The 16,111-nt window shown below is 35.6% G+C and overlaps 1 protein-coding gene across 6 annotated transcripts in view; it reads right to left on the bottom strand.

Annotated features, from left to right (window-relative positions):
• Nucleotides 1-16,111, bottom strand: part of MDM2 (MDM2 proto-oncogene) — a 43,930-nt gene that overhangs the window by 14,156 nt on the left and 13,663 nt on the right. For 5 of the 6 annotated variants that reach the window (XM_059080256.2, XM_067009716.1, XM_067009715.1 and 2 more), the window contains 4 exons: nucleotides 13,799-13,959; nucleotides 9,699-9,854; nucleotides 8,608-8,685; nucleotides 5,082-6,907 (listed from right to left, as the gene is read on the bottom strand). In XM_059080256.2, coding sequence (XP_058936239.1) covers nucleotides 6,332-6,907; nucleotides 8,608-8,685; nucleotides 9,699-9,854; nucleotides 13,799-13,959 — 971 coding nt within the window. In that variant the 3' untranslated portion in view covers nucleotides 5,082-6,331. Of the gene's footprint in view, nucleotides 1-5,081; nucleotides 6,908-8,607; nucleotides 8,686-9,698; nucleotides 9,855-13,798; nucleotides 13,960-16,111 lie in introns of those variants that run through there. The other variant, XR_010835836.1, reaches the window with a different exon arrangement.

Here is a 16,111-nt window from a genome sequence, read left to right as displayed (position 1 = left end):
GCCCAGAGATAAACCCACGCACCTATGGTCAACTAATCTATGACAAAGGAGGCAAGGATATACAATGTAGAAGACAGTCTCTTCAATAAGTGGTGCTGGGAAAACTGGACAGCTACATGTAATAGAATGAAATTAGAACATTCCCTAACACCATACACCAAAATAAACTCAAAATGGATTAGAGACCTAAATGTAAGCCCAGACACTATAAAATTCTTAGAGGAAAACACAGGAAGAACACTCTTTGACATATATCACAGCAAGATCTTTTTTGATCCACCTCCTAGATTAATGGAAATAAAAACAAAAATAAACAAATGGAACCTAATGAAACTTCAAAGCTTTTGCAAAGCAAAGGAAACTACAAACAAGACGAAAAGACAACCCTCAGAATGGGAGAAAATATGTGCAAATGAAGCAACTGACAAAGGATTAATCTCCAAAATATATAAACAGCACATGCAGCTCAATATTAAAAAAAAACAAACAACCCAATCCAAAAATGGGCAGAAGACCTAAATAGACATTTCTCCAAAGAAGACATTCAGATGGCCAAGAAGCACATGAAAAGCTGCTCAACATCACTACTTATTAGAGAATTGCAAATCAAAACTACAATGAGGTATCACCTCACACCAGTTAGAACGGGCATCATCAGAAAGTCTACAAACAAATGCTGTAGAGGGTGTGGAGAAAAGGGAACCCGCTTGCACTGTTGGTGGGAATGTAGTGATACAGCCACTATGGAGAACAGTATACAGGTTCCTTAAAAAACTAAAAACAGAATTACCATATGACCCAGCAATCCCACTACTGGGCATATACCCAGAGAAAACCATAATTCAAAAACACACATGCATCCCAATGTTCATTGCAGCACTATTTACAATAGCCAGGTTATGGAAGCAACCTAAATGGCCATCTACATATGAACAGATAAAGGAGATGTACATATATACAATGGAATATTACTCAGCCATAAAAAGGAACGAAATTGGGTCATTTGTAGAGATGGGGATGAAACTAGAGACTGCCAGAGTGAAGTAAGTCAGAAAAACAAATATTGTATATTAACGCATGTACGTGCAATCTAGAAAAATGGTATGAACCGGTTTGCAGGGCAGAAATTGAGACACAGATGTAGAGAACAAACATATGGACACCAAGGGGGGAAAGCTGCGGCGGGTGGTGGAGGTGGTGGTGTGATGAAATGCAAGATTGGGATTGACATATATACACTAATATGTATAAAATGGGTAACTAATAAGAACCTGCTGTATAAAAAAATAAAAATTCAAAAATTCAAAAAAAAACTATAGGACATCAATGAAAGAAATTGAATATGACACAGACAGACAGAAGATATACTGTGTTCATGGATTGGAAGAATTAACATTATTAAAATGACCATACTACCCAAGGAAATCTACATATCAATCTAACCCTTATCAAAATATCAATGGTATTTTTCATAGAACTAGAACTAATTCTAAAATTTGTATGGAAACACACACACACACACATACACAAAACCCTGAATAGCTAAAACAATCTTGAAAAAAAAGAACAAAGCTGGAGGTCTCACGCTCCGTGGTTCAAACTATACTACAAAGCTAGTCATCAAAACAGTATAGTACTGCCAGAAAAACAGACACACAGATTAATGGAACAGAATACAGAGTCCAGAAACAAACCCACACACTTATGGTCAATTAATCTATGACAAAGGAGGCAAGAATATACAATGGGAAAAAGACAGCCTCTTCAATAAGTGGTGTTGAGAAATCAAGACAACTATATGCAAAAGAAACTGGACTAGGCTCTCACACCATTCACAAAAATAAATTCTAAATAGATTAAGGACTTAAACGTTAAGACCTGAAACCATAAAACTTCTAGAAGAAAAGAGGTAGTTTGCTGTTTGACATTGGTCTTAGTGATTTTTTTTTTTTTGGATATGTGTCCTCAGGCAAGGGAAACAAAAGCAAAAAATAAACAAATGGTACTACATCAAACTAAAAAGCTTTTGCACAGCTAAAGAAACTATCAACAAAATGAAAAGACAACCTATTGAATGGGAGAAGATACTTGCAAATGATATATTTGACATGGGGTTAAAACCTAAAATATATTGATATAACAAAGTCATACAACTAAGCATCAAAAAAACAATCCTATTAAAAAATGGTCAGAAGACCTTAACAGACATTTCTCCAGAGAAGACATACGGATGGCCAACAGGTACATGAAAAGATGCTCAACATCCCTAATCATCAGGGAAATGCAAATCAAAATTACAATTGAGATATACCTCACACCTGTCAGAATGGCTATTATCAAGACAACAAATAAGTGTTGGTGAGGAATCCTTGTACACTGTTGGTGGGCATGTAAATTGCTGCAGCCATTACAGAAAACAGTATGGAGTTTCCTCAAAAAACTAAAAACAGAGCTACCATATGATCCAGCAATCCCACGCCAGGGAATATATCTAGAAAAAACCAAAGGCACTAATTCAAAAATTTACATGCAGCAGGACTTCGCTGGTGGTCCAGTGGTTAAGACTCCACACTTCCAATGCAGGGGTCACAGGTTCAATCCCTGGTCAGAGAACTAAACTCCCACATGCTTTGTGGTGCAGCCAAAAAAAAAAAAATTGTACATGCACCCCAACGTTCACGGCAGCACTGTTTACAACAGCAAATATATGGAAGCAACCCAAGTGTCCATTAGCAAACAATGGGTAAAGAAGATGTAGTACACACACACACAGAATACTAGCCATAAAAAATAAAATCTTACCATTTGCAACAACATGTACGGACCTAGAGAGTATTATGCTAAGTGATAAGTCCGACAGAGAAAGACAAACTCTGTATGCTTTTACTTATAAGTGGAATCTATAAAACGAACACAACAAACAGAAAGAGTTATAGATACAGAGAACAAACAGCAGGCTGCCAGACAGAAGGCAGGTGAAAGGAGGAAAGAAATAAGTGAGGGATATTAAGAGGTACAAACCTTCAGTTGCAAAGTATTTAAATGAATCATGGTGTAAAATTTACACTGTGTGGATTATAGGCAATAACTATTTAATACCTTTGCATAGCAACATATCATAACGAAACTTACTGTGATAATCATTTGAAAATGTATAGAAATACCAAACCACTCTTGTATAACATGAACTAACATATCGATAGTACTGTAGGTCTTTATACTTACAAAACAACCAAATAAATAGAAAAAGAGATCAGATTTCTGGTTACCAGAGGTGGGGAGTGGGATGAGAGGGAAATGGATAAAGGCAATAAAACAGTACAAACTTCCAGTTATAAGTACTAAAGATATAATGTACAACATGATATATATAATTAACAGTGTGGTATGTTATATATGAAAGTTAAGAGAATAAACCCTGAGCTGTCATCACAAGAACAAAAATGTTCTGTCTTTAGTGTATCTATGAGATAATGGATATTCACTAAACTAACTATAATAATCATTTCATGAATGTAAACAAGTCAAATCATTACGCTGTACACCTTAAAACTTATACAGTACTGTATGTCAATTACCTCAATAATACTGGAAGAAAAAACTCATTATGGGAAAATTGCCTATAAGATCCAATAATCATTTTTTAAACAATTCCTAAACATTTAATCTTTTATTTGTAAATCAATAAAACATACGCTACACCTAAAAATTTAGACAATCAAGACTGCATTAGTAATGCATATATATGGTGAATGAAACTCTATTTGCACCAATTTGAATGTTTTATAAACACAGAATCATTGAATAATATACAGTTGTCTCCCAGTATCCATGGCCAATTGGTTCCAAGATGCGCCCCCCACCCCAGGACACCAAAATCTTTGATGCTCAAGTCCCTTATATAAAATGGTATGGTATTTGCATATAACCTATGCACATCCTCCCATATACTTTAAATCTCTAGATTTAAATACCTAACACAATGCAAATGCTATGTAGTTGCCAGTGCACAGCAAATTCAAGTGTTCTTTTTGAAACTTTCTGGAATCTTTTTCCTGAATATTTCCAAACCAGTGTTTGGTTAAATCCATGGATGCTGAATCCACAGGTATGGAGGGCTGACTGTACAGTGTTTATAATCTCATTTTTATTTCTCTGTCCTCAGAGAGGATCAATTCTACTTAGTTCTAGCTGAAGTATTATAAATCTCAAATTAATAAAGCTTTACTGTATTTGAGGACCACTCTTTGGCTAAGGTGCTGATCCCTTCAGCCATTACTTACATATCCATACATGGGTAAGTCATATGTGTGTGTGGTTTTTGTTTTTAAAGTTTAACACAATGTTCTGTAACTGGCACACAAACTTGCTGTGCAAAATTATCCCTCAGGGAAGAGATATGGGAACATATGTATATGTATAACTGATTCACTTTGTTGTAAAGCAGAAACACACCATTGTAAAACAGTTATACTCCAATAAAGATGTTAAAAAAAATTATCCCTCAGTTCTAAACTCATAGCTCAGTTAATTTTATTGTCCTCACCTGAGTATGTACGACTGACATATATGGGAGAAATACACTGGGACCTTAAATCAAAGTTATTTTCCACTATTTTGTTGAGGATTTAATATAAATCAAGATGTTAATCTATACAGTTTGAGAGTTATTTCAGAATTTTATGTTCTGATCCCGTCATTCTTATAGGATGTCATTCTTATAATTTTTGGACAATTTAGAGATGTTAGGACAATTTCAGCTAGTATAAAAAACAAACATTCCTTCTGTTTATTATATCCCTTACCATATCAAAGAGACTGGAGAATGAGAAATACATAAGTGTTACTTACATAGCACCAAAACGATCCACCTATTTCTTTTAACTGAAAAGAATACGGTTAAGTCCCCTGCAACAAATGAGTTCAGTTCCGAGAGCCCGTTTGTAAGTCCAACAAAATTAGCCTAGGTACCTAGTCGCATGTAGAGGACTAACACAACTAACACAATCGGCTATATAGTACTGTACTGTAATAGGTTTATAATATTTTCACACAAATACATAAAAAACAAACACCAAAAATAAAGAAAACATTTTTAATCTTACAGTACAATACCTTGAAAAGTACAGTAGTACAGTACAACAGGTGGCATACAGGGGCTGGCATCAACAGGCAAGAAGAGTTACTGCCTGACATTGATGGCACAGGTTCTGGTTCCTTGCTGGATTCAATTCTACCCACCCTCTTGAAAAAACGATCCCATGATGTCTGGGTAGTAGCTCTTTTTTTCTCCTCATAGATAACACAGTAGCACTGGATTGCATTCTGAACGGCTGCTGCAACCTTAGTGTACCATTCTACGTTCGGGTCCTGTGCCTCAAAAACTAACTGCCTCCTCAAATAAAGAAAAAGCCCTTGCCATTTTCTTCGTCGTGAATCTCTTTGGTTCTTCTGTTACTTCTTCCTCTTGTCACTCCACTGTCTCAATTATTTTCACTTTTGTTTCCATCAGCAGTACCAGCTACATCACTGCTGCTTTTATGCTTGCTTCCAGACATCCTGGGCTTGAAATAAAGATACTACACTACTGTACTCTACACAGTAAAGTACACAAAAGCACAACCTTTTGTAGAGGATGCATGCACGTGACAATGTACTCCACTCACTTGAACTTTCGTGACTGGACATGCCAGCTTACGTTGGCATCTTTGAAAGTTGGCAATTTGAAGGTTTGCATGTAGCGGACTTATTATATTTTAAGAGGCTCTGAAAGATTAGAGAAACTAAGGATTGGAAAGTTTAAGAGTATGTAAAATTTAAATATTAAATCTTTCACACACTTCTCCTCCTTACATGAAAGGTACTGAATAAGTTACATTTAAATGTCCTACTTATATATTTTTTAAAAGGTCAGATACTTCTCATTTAAGAGAAAGTGGAAATTATTTTAAATAATGAGCTGTAGGAATTTCCCTGATGGTACAGTGGTTAAGACTCTGCACTACCACTGCAGGGGGCACGGGTCTGATCCCTGGTTGGGAACTAAGATCCACATGTGGAGCGGTGCAGCCCCCCCAAAAAGGGGGGGGGGTAGAGGTGTAAAGGATGAACTCTATATCCAATCCAAATTACATTAAAACCCAAATATAAAATATCAACAGAAGGGGCATTTTCCTAAAAGGAAGTAACTATTCATTATTGGGAGAAATCTCCATGTAGTAAGATACTTTCTTGCTTTGATACAGCTAAAAAAATAAAAATAAATTTCATGTCTAAATTTTGGGGCTTATATAGTTAGAAATATATAATTCTACTTTTATAGGTAGTTCAACTAGGGGAAATAAGTTAGCACAATCATTTGAATTGGTTGTCTGCATACGGGGCAGGGCTTATTCCTTTTCTTTAGCTTCTTTGCACATGTAAAGCATGCCATGAGATGTCCTGTTTTGCCATGGACGATGCAACCATTTTTAGGTCGACCTTGGCAAATCACACAAGGTTCAATGGCATTAAGAGGAAAACTAGATTCCACACTTTCTTCTTTGTCTTGTGTTTCTTCCCTCTCAAACTCTTTGACATCTTCTTGGCTACTATAAATGATACTATTAGAAGTTGATGGCTGAGAATAGTCCTCACTTTCTTGGGATAGGGAGGCTTGTGTGATCTTATCATCATTTTCCTCAACACATGATTCTTTGGAATCATTCACTGTAGATTTCTTACAGTCAGGGACATCAAAGCCCTCTTCTACTTGTGCTGAGTTTTCTAGTTTGGCTTTCTCAGACATTTTCCCTTTATCTATCCCTTTATCTTCAGGAAGCCAATTTTCACGAAGGGCCCAACATCTGTTGCAATGAGGTGGAAGGGGAGGATTCATTTCACTGCATGAAGTACACTTCCAATAGTCCTTCAAGGAAACAAGACAGTTAGCCTCTGTAACCCTTCAATAACCAGTCACAGCAACGCTAGCAACTTGTTCAATGTCTAAGGTAAAATGTATCATACAGCTCGATTTTCAGCATTTCATGTCTTATATAAAGCACTCAACAGTCTTCCCTCAAGCATGAGCTTGTAAATACATTTTTTTCCCAGCCAAACTATGCTAAGAATTCTAAAATGAAAAACATATTCACCATGACCTTAACCATGTACCACCTGTAAAGTTATCTGTTCAAGGACAGAGTTGGTTCATTTAGTTGAAGCAAGTACTATGGAATCTTCTCTGTAATGAGGGCTGTACCCACTCCACTCCCTTAGAGGCTCAAACCTGATACTGTGCCCAGTCCACCAAACCAATCTAGACAAAACTATCAACCAGTCTGCCATTGACTAAGACTCTCTTAGAAGTGCTCTAAAACCAGGGCTCAACTGGGTGTTCCCCAACTTCACCCACAAGGGAAATGCTAAAACATTCTTTTCAGAAATCACGGCCAGCTAAACTCTGCCATCCTTGTCACTATCCAAAATGTATGCCCCTTATTTGTCTATCCTTTTCTGGGTTCTCGTCTTTGTAACTGCTCATTGCTTCATCCTTATTCCAACTTATTTCCCAAACCTTTCCACCCACTATGCAATCTGGATAACAAACTCCCCCACATTCCAAGCCTCTTTACTGAACATATCCTTATCTCCCTGACTTACGAGAAGCATGGTTCTTGCCTGAGGACACTGTATGTGTAAAACTTGCCATAAGAGGTCCTTCCTATCTTGCCATGAATAATGTAACTATTTTTAAGTTGCATGACAAATGACATAAGATATTAGGTGGAAACAAATGACATAAGATATTAGGTGGAAACTATTCATTCTCCCACAATGGTTCTTTCAAGTTGTAGAAGCAGGTATCTACTAAATGATAAAACCAAAGACAAAGGTCTTATAATACGGGAAGAAAGTGCTTCAAGAGTCCGATAAATTATAAGATCTATGTCTAAAACATTTCACTCAGCCTGACATCAAATGACTCAACTAGTTACTTGAATTATTTTCTAATATAGCAAAATATTTTCCTAAGATTTTACAGTTTCTCCTCCTTTTTAGTATTTGGATAATTAATAATTGTTTCTATCTCAGAAAGAGAAAAATGAGATTTCCTATTCAAATATAACAAAAGGCAGTATTAAGAACAAAAATTAAAGCAATAATATTTAGTTAAAAAAACACACATCCAATACTTGAGGAATGCTGTGAAGCATGAAATGTAAATGTTTTAAGTCCAGATTTCTTTAATAGAAAATCCCACCACATATTCTAATACAAATCAATATGATATTCATATTTGATAAGACTGGCAAAATGTTGGTAACCGTTACACCTGAGTGATAAGTACAATGGAGATACATTATACTATTCTCTATGCTGTACATACCCAAAATTTTCCATAATGAAGTTCTTCAAAAGTTCAAATTCCAACACAAAAAAACTAAAAAGTATAGCAACAGATCCCAACCCAATAAAAGAACAAAAATATTTTAAATCATTAAAACTTTAAAAAAAATGTTAACTTTATAAAAACCACCTCATGTCAAGAAGTAGACTAGACATATTTTTCTAATCTTGACTTCAATGTTATTTTTTGATTCCTTGAAAAAGTAAATGTATACTTACAGCTAAAGAAATTTCAGGATCTTCTTCAAATGAATCTGTATCACTCTGCCCTGCCTGATACACAGTAACTCGATATACCTAAGAAAAACAAACAAACAAAAACATTAGCATCAATTCATCACCTTTTTTCTTCAACCAGTAAGGCTTCTTAGTAATAAGTCCTAAACAAACATGTACTCAGTCATCCCTCCTTAACTGTGGGCAGACTGGTTCTAGGACCCCCAAGGATACATAATCTGCAGATGCCCAAGTCCCTTATGTAAGATGGCATAGTATTTGCATACAATCTATACACATCCTCTCCTACATTTCAAATCATCTCTAGATTACTTATAATACCTAATATAAATGCTATGTGAAAAGTTGTAAATACAACGTAAATGCTATGTAAATAGTTGATGGCCCACAGCAAATTCAAGTTTTGTCTTTTGGAACTTTCTGGAATTTTTTTTTTTTACTCGAATATTTCCAATCTGCACTTGGTTGAATCCACCAATGGGGAACTCACAAATATGGAGGTACAATTATGTTATATATGAGAAATCTGAGACAAAGGTGCCATGGAATGAGTGAATATAAAGGGGGAGAAATGGAGGATGGTAAAATCCTAACCCACTATGGTAAAAAGTCAACATACAGGGATGTTTAAAATGAATAAATATTCAGTACAAGCATTTTTGTTTTATAAATATGGAATATTAAATTACAGTGAAATAGCTAGAAATTTTGAAGCTGGTCACTTCCAGGAAACAGATCTGGTGGTAGTATGTGACTTTTAACTGCATGCATGCTTTACTCTTTCATAAATTAAAAATGAAAAAGGAGAATTGAATTAAATATTTTTAAAAATGAGTAGACTATTATAAGAATGCTCATTAAGGCCTACTGACTTCTTGATATTACATTTTAAAAAATATAAATAAGACAAGGAATTACAAAGCCTCAAGTCCACAAACCAATATTCTAGCTTGAATAAATCAAGAGTCAAAGATTGTGATGTGAAATCTGAATACATTATTTCAATCTCATCAGTCAACAAATATGGAAAGTATTTAAGAACTTTAGAATATAATCAGAGAAAAAAAAACTACCTCATCATCTTCATCTGAGAGTTCTTGTCCTTCTTCACTAAGGCTATAATCTTCTGAATCAAGAGACTCAACTTCAAATTCTACACTGAATTGATCTGAAACTGAATCCTGATCCAACCAATCACCTGAATGTTCACTTACACCAGCATCAAGATCCTAAAATCGAGGGGGGAAAAAAAAGTGACTTAATGTACATTACCTGTTGGCCTGTAACAGCTTAACTCTTCCCTGTGCACCTAATTCCCCCTCAGTTCCATCCCGCACACTGACACTAGGTTAAGCTTCTGGGTTATGATTCGATAAAAATTTTCTCTGTTCAAAACCCCATTACATAAAAGAAAAGGCCAAATTCCCTTGGCATTCAAGGTACATACAGGAAGTCTGTATTAACATTTTCATATTATCTCCAACTAGACACCCCCCTACCCCCACTAAACAAGAACATTAACCAGATCTAAATCATTTCCTAAACCAAACTTCAACTTCCACACCTTCCCTCTCTAGTTGGAATAACTTGACAGTTTTCAAATTCTGCTCATCCTTTGTTGCCAAAGCCTTTGATACTATAACTAAAAGAGCACTCCCCACCTTTAATTATCTATACTACTTATATTATTATTATATATTTGCACACACAAATTTCACAAAACATAATTTTGCACACATTTCTTATCTGAATTATATATACTTTAAGAGTTAAGACCATGTCTCAAGCATCTTTATAACTTCCAACTGGCAGATTGCTAGTAGCTACAACACATACAATAATTATGATTTATGTTTAATGAACTTTGAGAATAATTTCTTTGGAAGAGCTTTCAGATATAATTTTTTAAATCTATTTTAAAAATTCTGTATCTGCTCATGTGATTCATTTTAAAACTGATGAATAGTGTAAGAACTTAAGAGAACCTTCAGTCCCATAATATTTGCCATCAGTGGCTAAGGGGAGGAACATACAGAAAGCAGAAGGCTACAACTAGAAAAAGTACTTTGGTCTAGTAGTCAGGATACATACATTCTTATTCTAGATTTGCCACTAAGTAACTTTCAACCTAGACATATTTAGCTTGTAAAGGCCACAGCTATTTCATCTATGACACATGAGTTTGGATTAAATCATCTCTAATATTCCCATCATTTATAAAAACAAAAACAAGGTATTTATTTTACAACCACTGACGTCAAAAGACTGTTTTAAACCGTGATGATAGGAAAGTAGTAGTAAAAGCAACATTCATTGAACTGCAGTTCTAATTCCTAAAACAAAAGGCTCTATTAACAATCGCATTAAAATCACAAGTCAAGCTAGAATACAATAACAGCTCTAATAAGAAACTGGACACTTCAATTAACTAGGCTTTAGTGTACTATGTTTAGAATAAGGGGGTAAAAATCACAACAAACATTAAGTCTCAGAAAGCATCTTCTATGGCAGGAGTCAGCAAACTGCCTCACCACCCATCTATTTTTATAAATAAAGTTTTACTGAACACATCCGTGCCCGTTGTCTATTTGACTTGTTGTCTATGGCCGTTTTTGCTTCACAGCCATAGAGCTGAATAGCTGAAAAACAGATACCACATGGCCTGCAAAGCACCAAATAGTTACTATCCATCCCTTTACAGAAAAAGTTTGCCCACTCCTATTCTAGGGTTCTATCAAGAAAGCAAAATTAAAAGTAGTTTTCAGGACTTCCCTGGTGGTGCAGTGGTTAAGAATCCACCTGCCAATGCAGGGGACACGTGTTCGAGCCCTGGTCCAGGAAGATCCCACATGCTGCGGAGTAACTACGCCTGTGCGCCACAACTACTGAGCCTGCGCTCCAGAGCCCGTGAGCCACAACTACTGAAGCCCGCGCACCTAGAGCCTGTGCTCCACAACAAGAGAAGCCACGGCACTGAGAAGCCCGCGCATAGCCCCAGCTCGCCGCAACTAGAGAAAGGCCTCGCACAGCAGTGAAGACCCAATGCAGCCAAAAATAAACAAATAAATAAATTTTTTAAAACGTTTTCAAAAGTTTTAGCTAATGTTCAAAAAAGAAAAACCTAAAAACTTTTAAATACTGTGTATTTTAAAAGTATCAGACAGGCTTGATCTGGAAAGATCTTAAAATCCCTGTTTTTCTGAATTCCAATTGTGACAGTTATTAGTTATGTGATCTTAAACAAGTTATTTGAAACACCCAAGTCTTAGTTTTCCCATCTATAAATGGAGTTTGAGGCTGCTGAGGTGATAAAATATGTTAACTGCCTGGTATAGAGCCTAGAATATAGCCTTAGTTCCCCCAATGTATTAAACCCAAAAGAAAGAAAAGATGGGAGGCAAATGCACTTTCCTTTAACTCCCTTCACAAATTGGTGAATGACAAGACCAAATAATGTGACGTAAGCTAAAATGAAGGAAAAAAATTAGCCTTACCAAAAGCTTTCACAACTAGGGACTTTGCCTGAAAAATAATAGATCTTTAATAGAGAGGATTTTTAGAAGAAAGCGTAGGACTAACAAAAAGAAGGACTAACAAAAAGAAATACCCTCTATACTGCTTTGATAACAAGGCAGTGTCCCAGATAGAAAGAACAAGGACTTTTAATACCATTCAGCTAGAATTCTGAAACAACTTTAACAAAGACTGTAAGTTTAAATGGTGCATAGTCGTTGTATTAAAACCATTTGTAAAGGAATAAAATTATCCAAACATGAAGTTGGTGACACATCAAGTTTTATTTAATTGGATTCAATTTTTAGATCACACATATTTGTTCTCAAGAACCTGTATTTTTTTTCATAGCATTTATTCACTGTTTTAATTATCTGTTTGATTGCTGATGACCTATCTCCCAGTGAGGGCAGGGATCATAACTACCTTGACCACCACTGTATCTCCAGTGCCAAATGGAACCTGGCATAGAAAAGACATAAATATCTACTGAATGAAGAACTTGCTCTTGGAGGAGCTCACTGTGCCATCTAGTGGCCTACATGAGTAACAGCTCTATTAAATACTAATTCCAGAAGGCACCTCTGCATCCATAAAATCACTGCTTTGGAAGAAAAAAAATGTAAAGATAATAAAGAATACTACGTAAAAAGAATATGGTTACTATCACAACTGGTTCAATCCTTTACATCTTCTAGAGAACTATAAAATAATCACTAATATCCAGAATAATCGCCATGAGATGTTGCCATATCACAAATAAAGATTCCAATTTTAATAAAATTTTAAAAACAAATGCGTAATAACAGGAAAGAAAACATTCCATTTGTCAAGCATTCTTGTTAGCAAAAACTTCTTTACAAAATTTCTTCGGTGATATCTCTTAAGAATGTTAATGCTGGCTAATACTTTGGAATTTTGCATCAATGATCAAAAAGTACTGATACTTTCCCATCATGCATGCAATAATATACCAATATTTCACAGCCTGATTAAAAAGACCTTCCCTGGGCTTCCCTGGTGGTGCAGTTGTTGGAAGTCCGCCTGCCGATGCAGGGGACATGGGTTCGTGCCCTGGTCCGGGAAGATCCCACATGCCGCGGAGCAGCTAGGTCCGTGAGCCATGGTCACTGAGCCTGTGCGTCCGGAGCCTGTGCTCCGCAACGGGAGAGGCCACAGCAGTGAGAGGCCCGAGTACCACAAAAAAAATACATAAATAAATAAATAAAAGACCTTCCCTGATGTCTACACCTACATATGGCAAATGTGGAGATCAGGCTATGTTCACTTATTTGCTGAGAGCTGTAATAAGATATTTTTACTCTAAGTATGCAAAGCAAAATTGCTTAGAATCTTAAGATATCTTTGGTGCAGTGGCCCACAAAGGTTCTCCAATATGTAGGGTGATATTAATAACTAACATTGGTACTAATTTTACCAACACACTCCAGTGCAACTCCATTATCTTCCATCCTTCTCCCCAAACCCGGGGTTGGGAGTGGGCAAGATCTATACAGTTTCATTTGAAAAAAAATTTTACCAAGTGTATAGCAGCAATCACATATAATACATGTGCATTCTATCTGGATGCTTATTAGGACTGCCAGAACTAGACTTTAAAAATAAGAGAGTCCTGTTTTATTTTAAATGAGAGGATTACCGGATTTGATGGAGTCCCTGTCGATTCACTGCTACTGCTTCTTTCACAACATATCTCCCTTATTACACACAGAGCAAGGCTTTCATCAAAGGAAAGGGAAATATTATCAGATTTGTGGCGCTTTCTTTGTCGTTCACCAGGTAATTCATCTGAATTTTCTTCTGAATATGTAAAGAAAAACAACTTAATTAAATTGCTATACTGTATTTAGAAATTGAGCTGTCTTAAGTTACCTATCTGTACTAAAATTGTTTCAATGAAATTAAACAGAGAAAAATAGTGAAAATTACTACTGTTTCAAAAGTCAACACTCTTATTGGATCTGTCCAACTTTGAGTTATAGCAGAACACTACATTTTTAAAAGCTTTTTAAGCTTGTTTCAGATCTTTATCAACTCACAATTAATTTAATCCATCTAGACCTTTTATTAACCAGTCTACGATTTTTCTGTCAAAAATCAAAATTTAGGATATAAGATTTCACTTTTTTTCCTGAAAAGAACCAAAACTGTTTAACTTACTTAAAAGGTATTCCTAATGTTTCAATTTCCTTAGTATCTAGTATTTTCAACAGGAATCAAAACCAGTTAAAACTGGTTCATTTTATTTTATTTATTTTTTGGCCACATGGCATGAGGGATCTTAGTTCTCCAACCAGGGATCGAACCTGCACCCCCTGCAGTAGAAGCACGGAGTCTTAACCAGCGGACGGCCAGGAAGTCCCTGGTCCATTTTATTTTAAATAAGAAATTATCTCTGATTTAAAGTGAGAATGTTACCAAATCTGTCAGGAATATAAATGAGAGTCCTACCTTCCACCAGACATAAAAATAAATTCCAAGTGGATTAAAAAACCAAACACAAGGAACAAAACCATCCAACTACTTATATAAGAGAATATACTGGGGTGGGAAAGTATTATGTGACACTACAAAGCCCTCAAGAAAGACTATCAAGATTAGTTACTTAAGGCTTACATGGCAAAATAAAATACTATTAAAAAAAAAGTTAAAAGGCAAATGTCAGACTAAAAAAAAAAATCTGTAACACATAATAGAAAATGATTAATACCCACTTTATACAAAGTCCTCCTACCAACCAAGTAAAAGACAAACTTAATTTTTAAAAAAGTCAAAGATATGAAAGGGCAATGCATAAAACAAAAATGACTAATAAACACATGAAAAAATGGCTTACCTCTTAGTGATCAAGGAAATGCAAATTGAAATGAGAAACCATGTTTCACCCATGAGAATGACAAAAATTAAAATGAGAGACAGTCTCAGAGATTTGGGAGAAAGGACTTTTTATACACTACTGATAAAAATGCAAAACAGTGTAACATTTTATGGACAGTTTCTCTATCCTACACAAAAATCTGCATACTCATTTAAGGATTTATGAGCAAGGGTGCTCACTGCAGCCTTACATGTTAAGTATCTAACAGGGTTATGAGATTAAATAAAATATAATCCATATGCCTGAAACAGGTACAACTCACACCTTTGCTCACTCCATTTCCCTCTCTTGACCTTCCTAGTCAGAAGTTATCTCTTCTTGCTCTGAATTCCCAATACACGCTTATATTCTCTACTTTAATTTTGTATTTATCTCTACAAGATCACAAGTTCTTGATATAAGTTCTTAATGTTTGTACTCCCTATAAGAAAAGGTGATCTTGGTTGAAAGATGTGGGCTAGAAGGCCAAAACCATGCTGTTGATCTATATTTTTTAACTCTATTAATAACATTTGGGGCTTTTTTCTGATTATTACAGTATTATATCACTCATAGTAGAAATCTCTAAAAATTAGAAAAAAAATTAAATGTAAATCATCTATATTACCATTGAGATAACTACTATTAACATTTTAGCATAATAATTTTCTAGCTGTCATTTAAAAAATTTATTTCCATCTAAAAAACATATTTATATCACTATATGTACTATTTGGGGTTGTTTTCCTTTTTTGAGGGGGGCCATGCCACATGGCTTCCAAGATCTTAGTTCCCCACCCAGGGATCAAAACCAGGCCCCTGCAGTGAATGCACTGAGTCCTAACCACTGGACTGCCAAGGAGTTCCCCAGGGGTTGTTTTCTTTTAAACATTCTTTTACATTATTTTTAATGGCTGCAGAATATGATATACGTAATATAGGTTCATCATAATTGAACCATTCAGTCCACAAATCTGAGCACCTTCTTTCTATCTGGCACAGTGCTAGGCAGTGGGTATACAAAAATGAAGTCAGCCATCATCCCTACCACCAGAGGAAGTTTACGTTCAAACATCAAGGCAACCAAAATACGAT

The sequence above is a fragment of the Kogia breviceps genome, chromosome 12 (genome assembly GCF_026419965.1).
Source record: "Kogia breviceps isolate mKogBre1 chromosome 12, mKogBre1 haplotype 1, whole genome shotgun sequence".
In the NCBI taxonomy this organism is placed as follows: Eukaryota; Metazoa; Chordata; class Mammalia; order Artiodactyla; family Physeteridae; genus Kogia; species Kogia breviceps.
The sequence above is the reverse complement of the archived record's forward strand: the minus strand, read 5'-3'. Positions and strand labels throughout refer to the sequence as shown.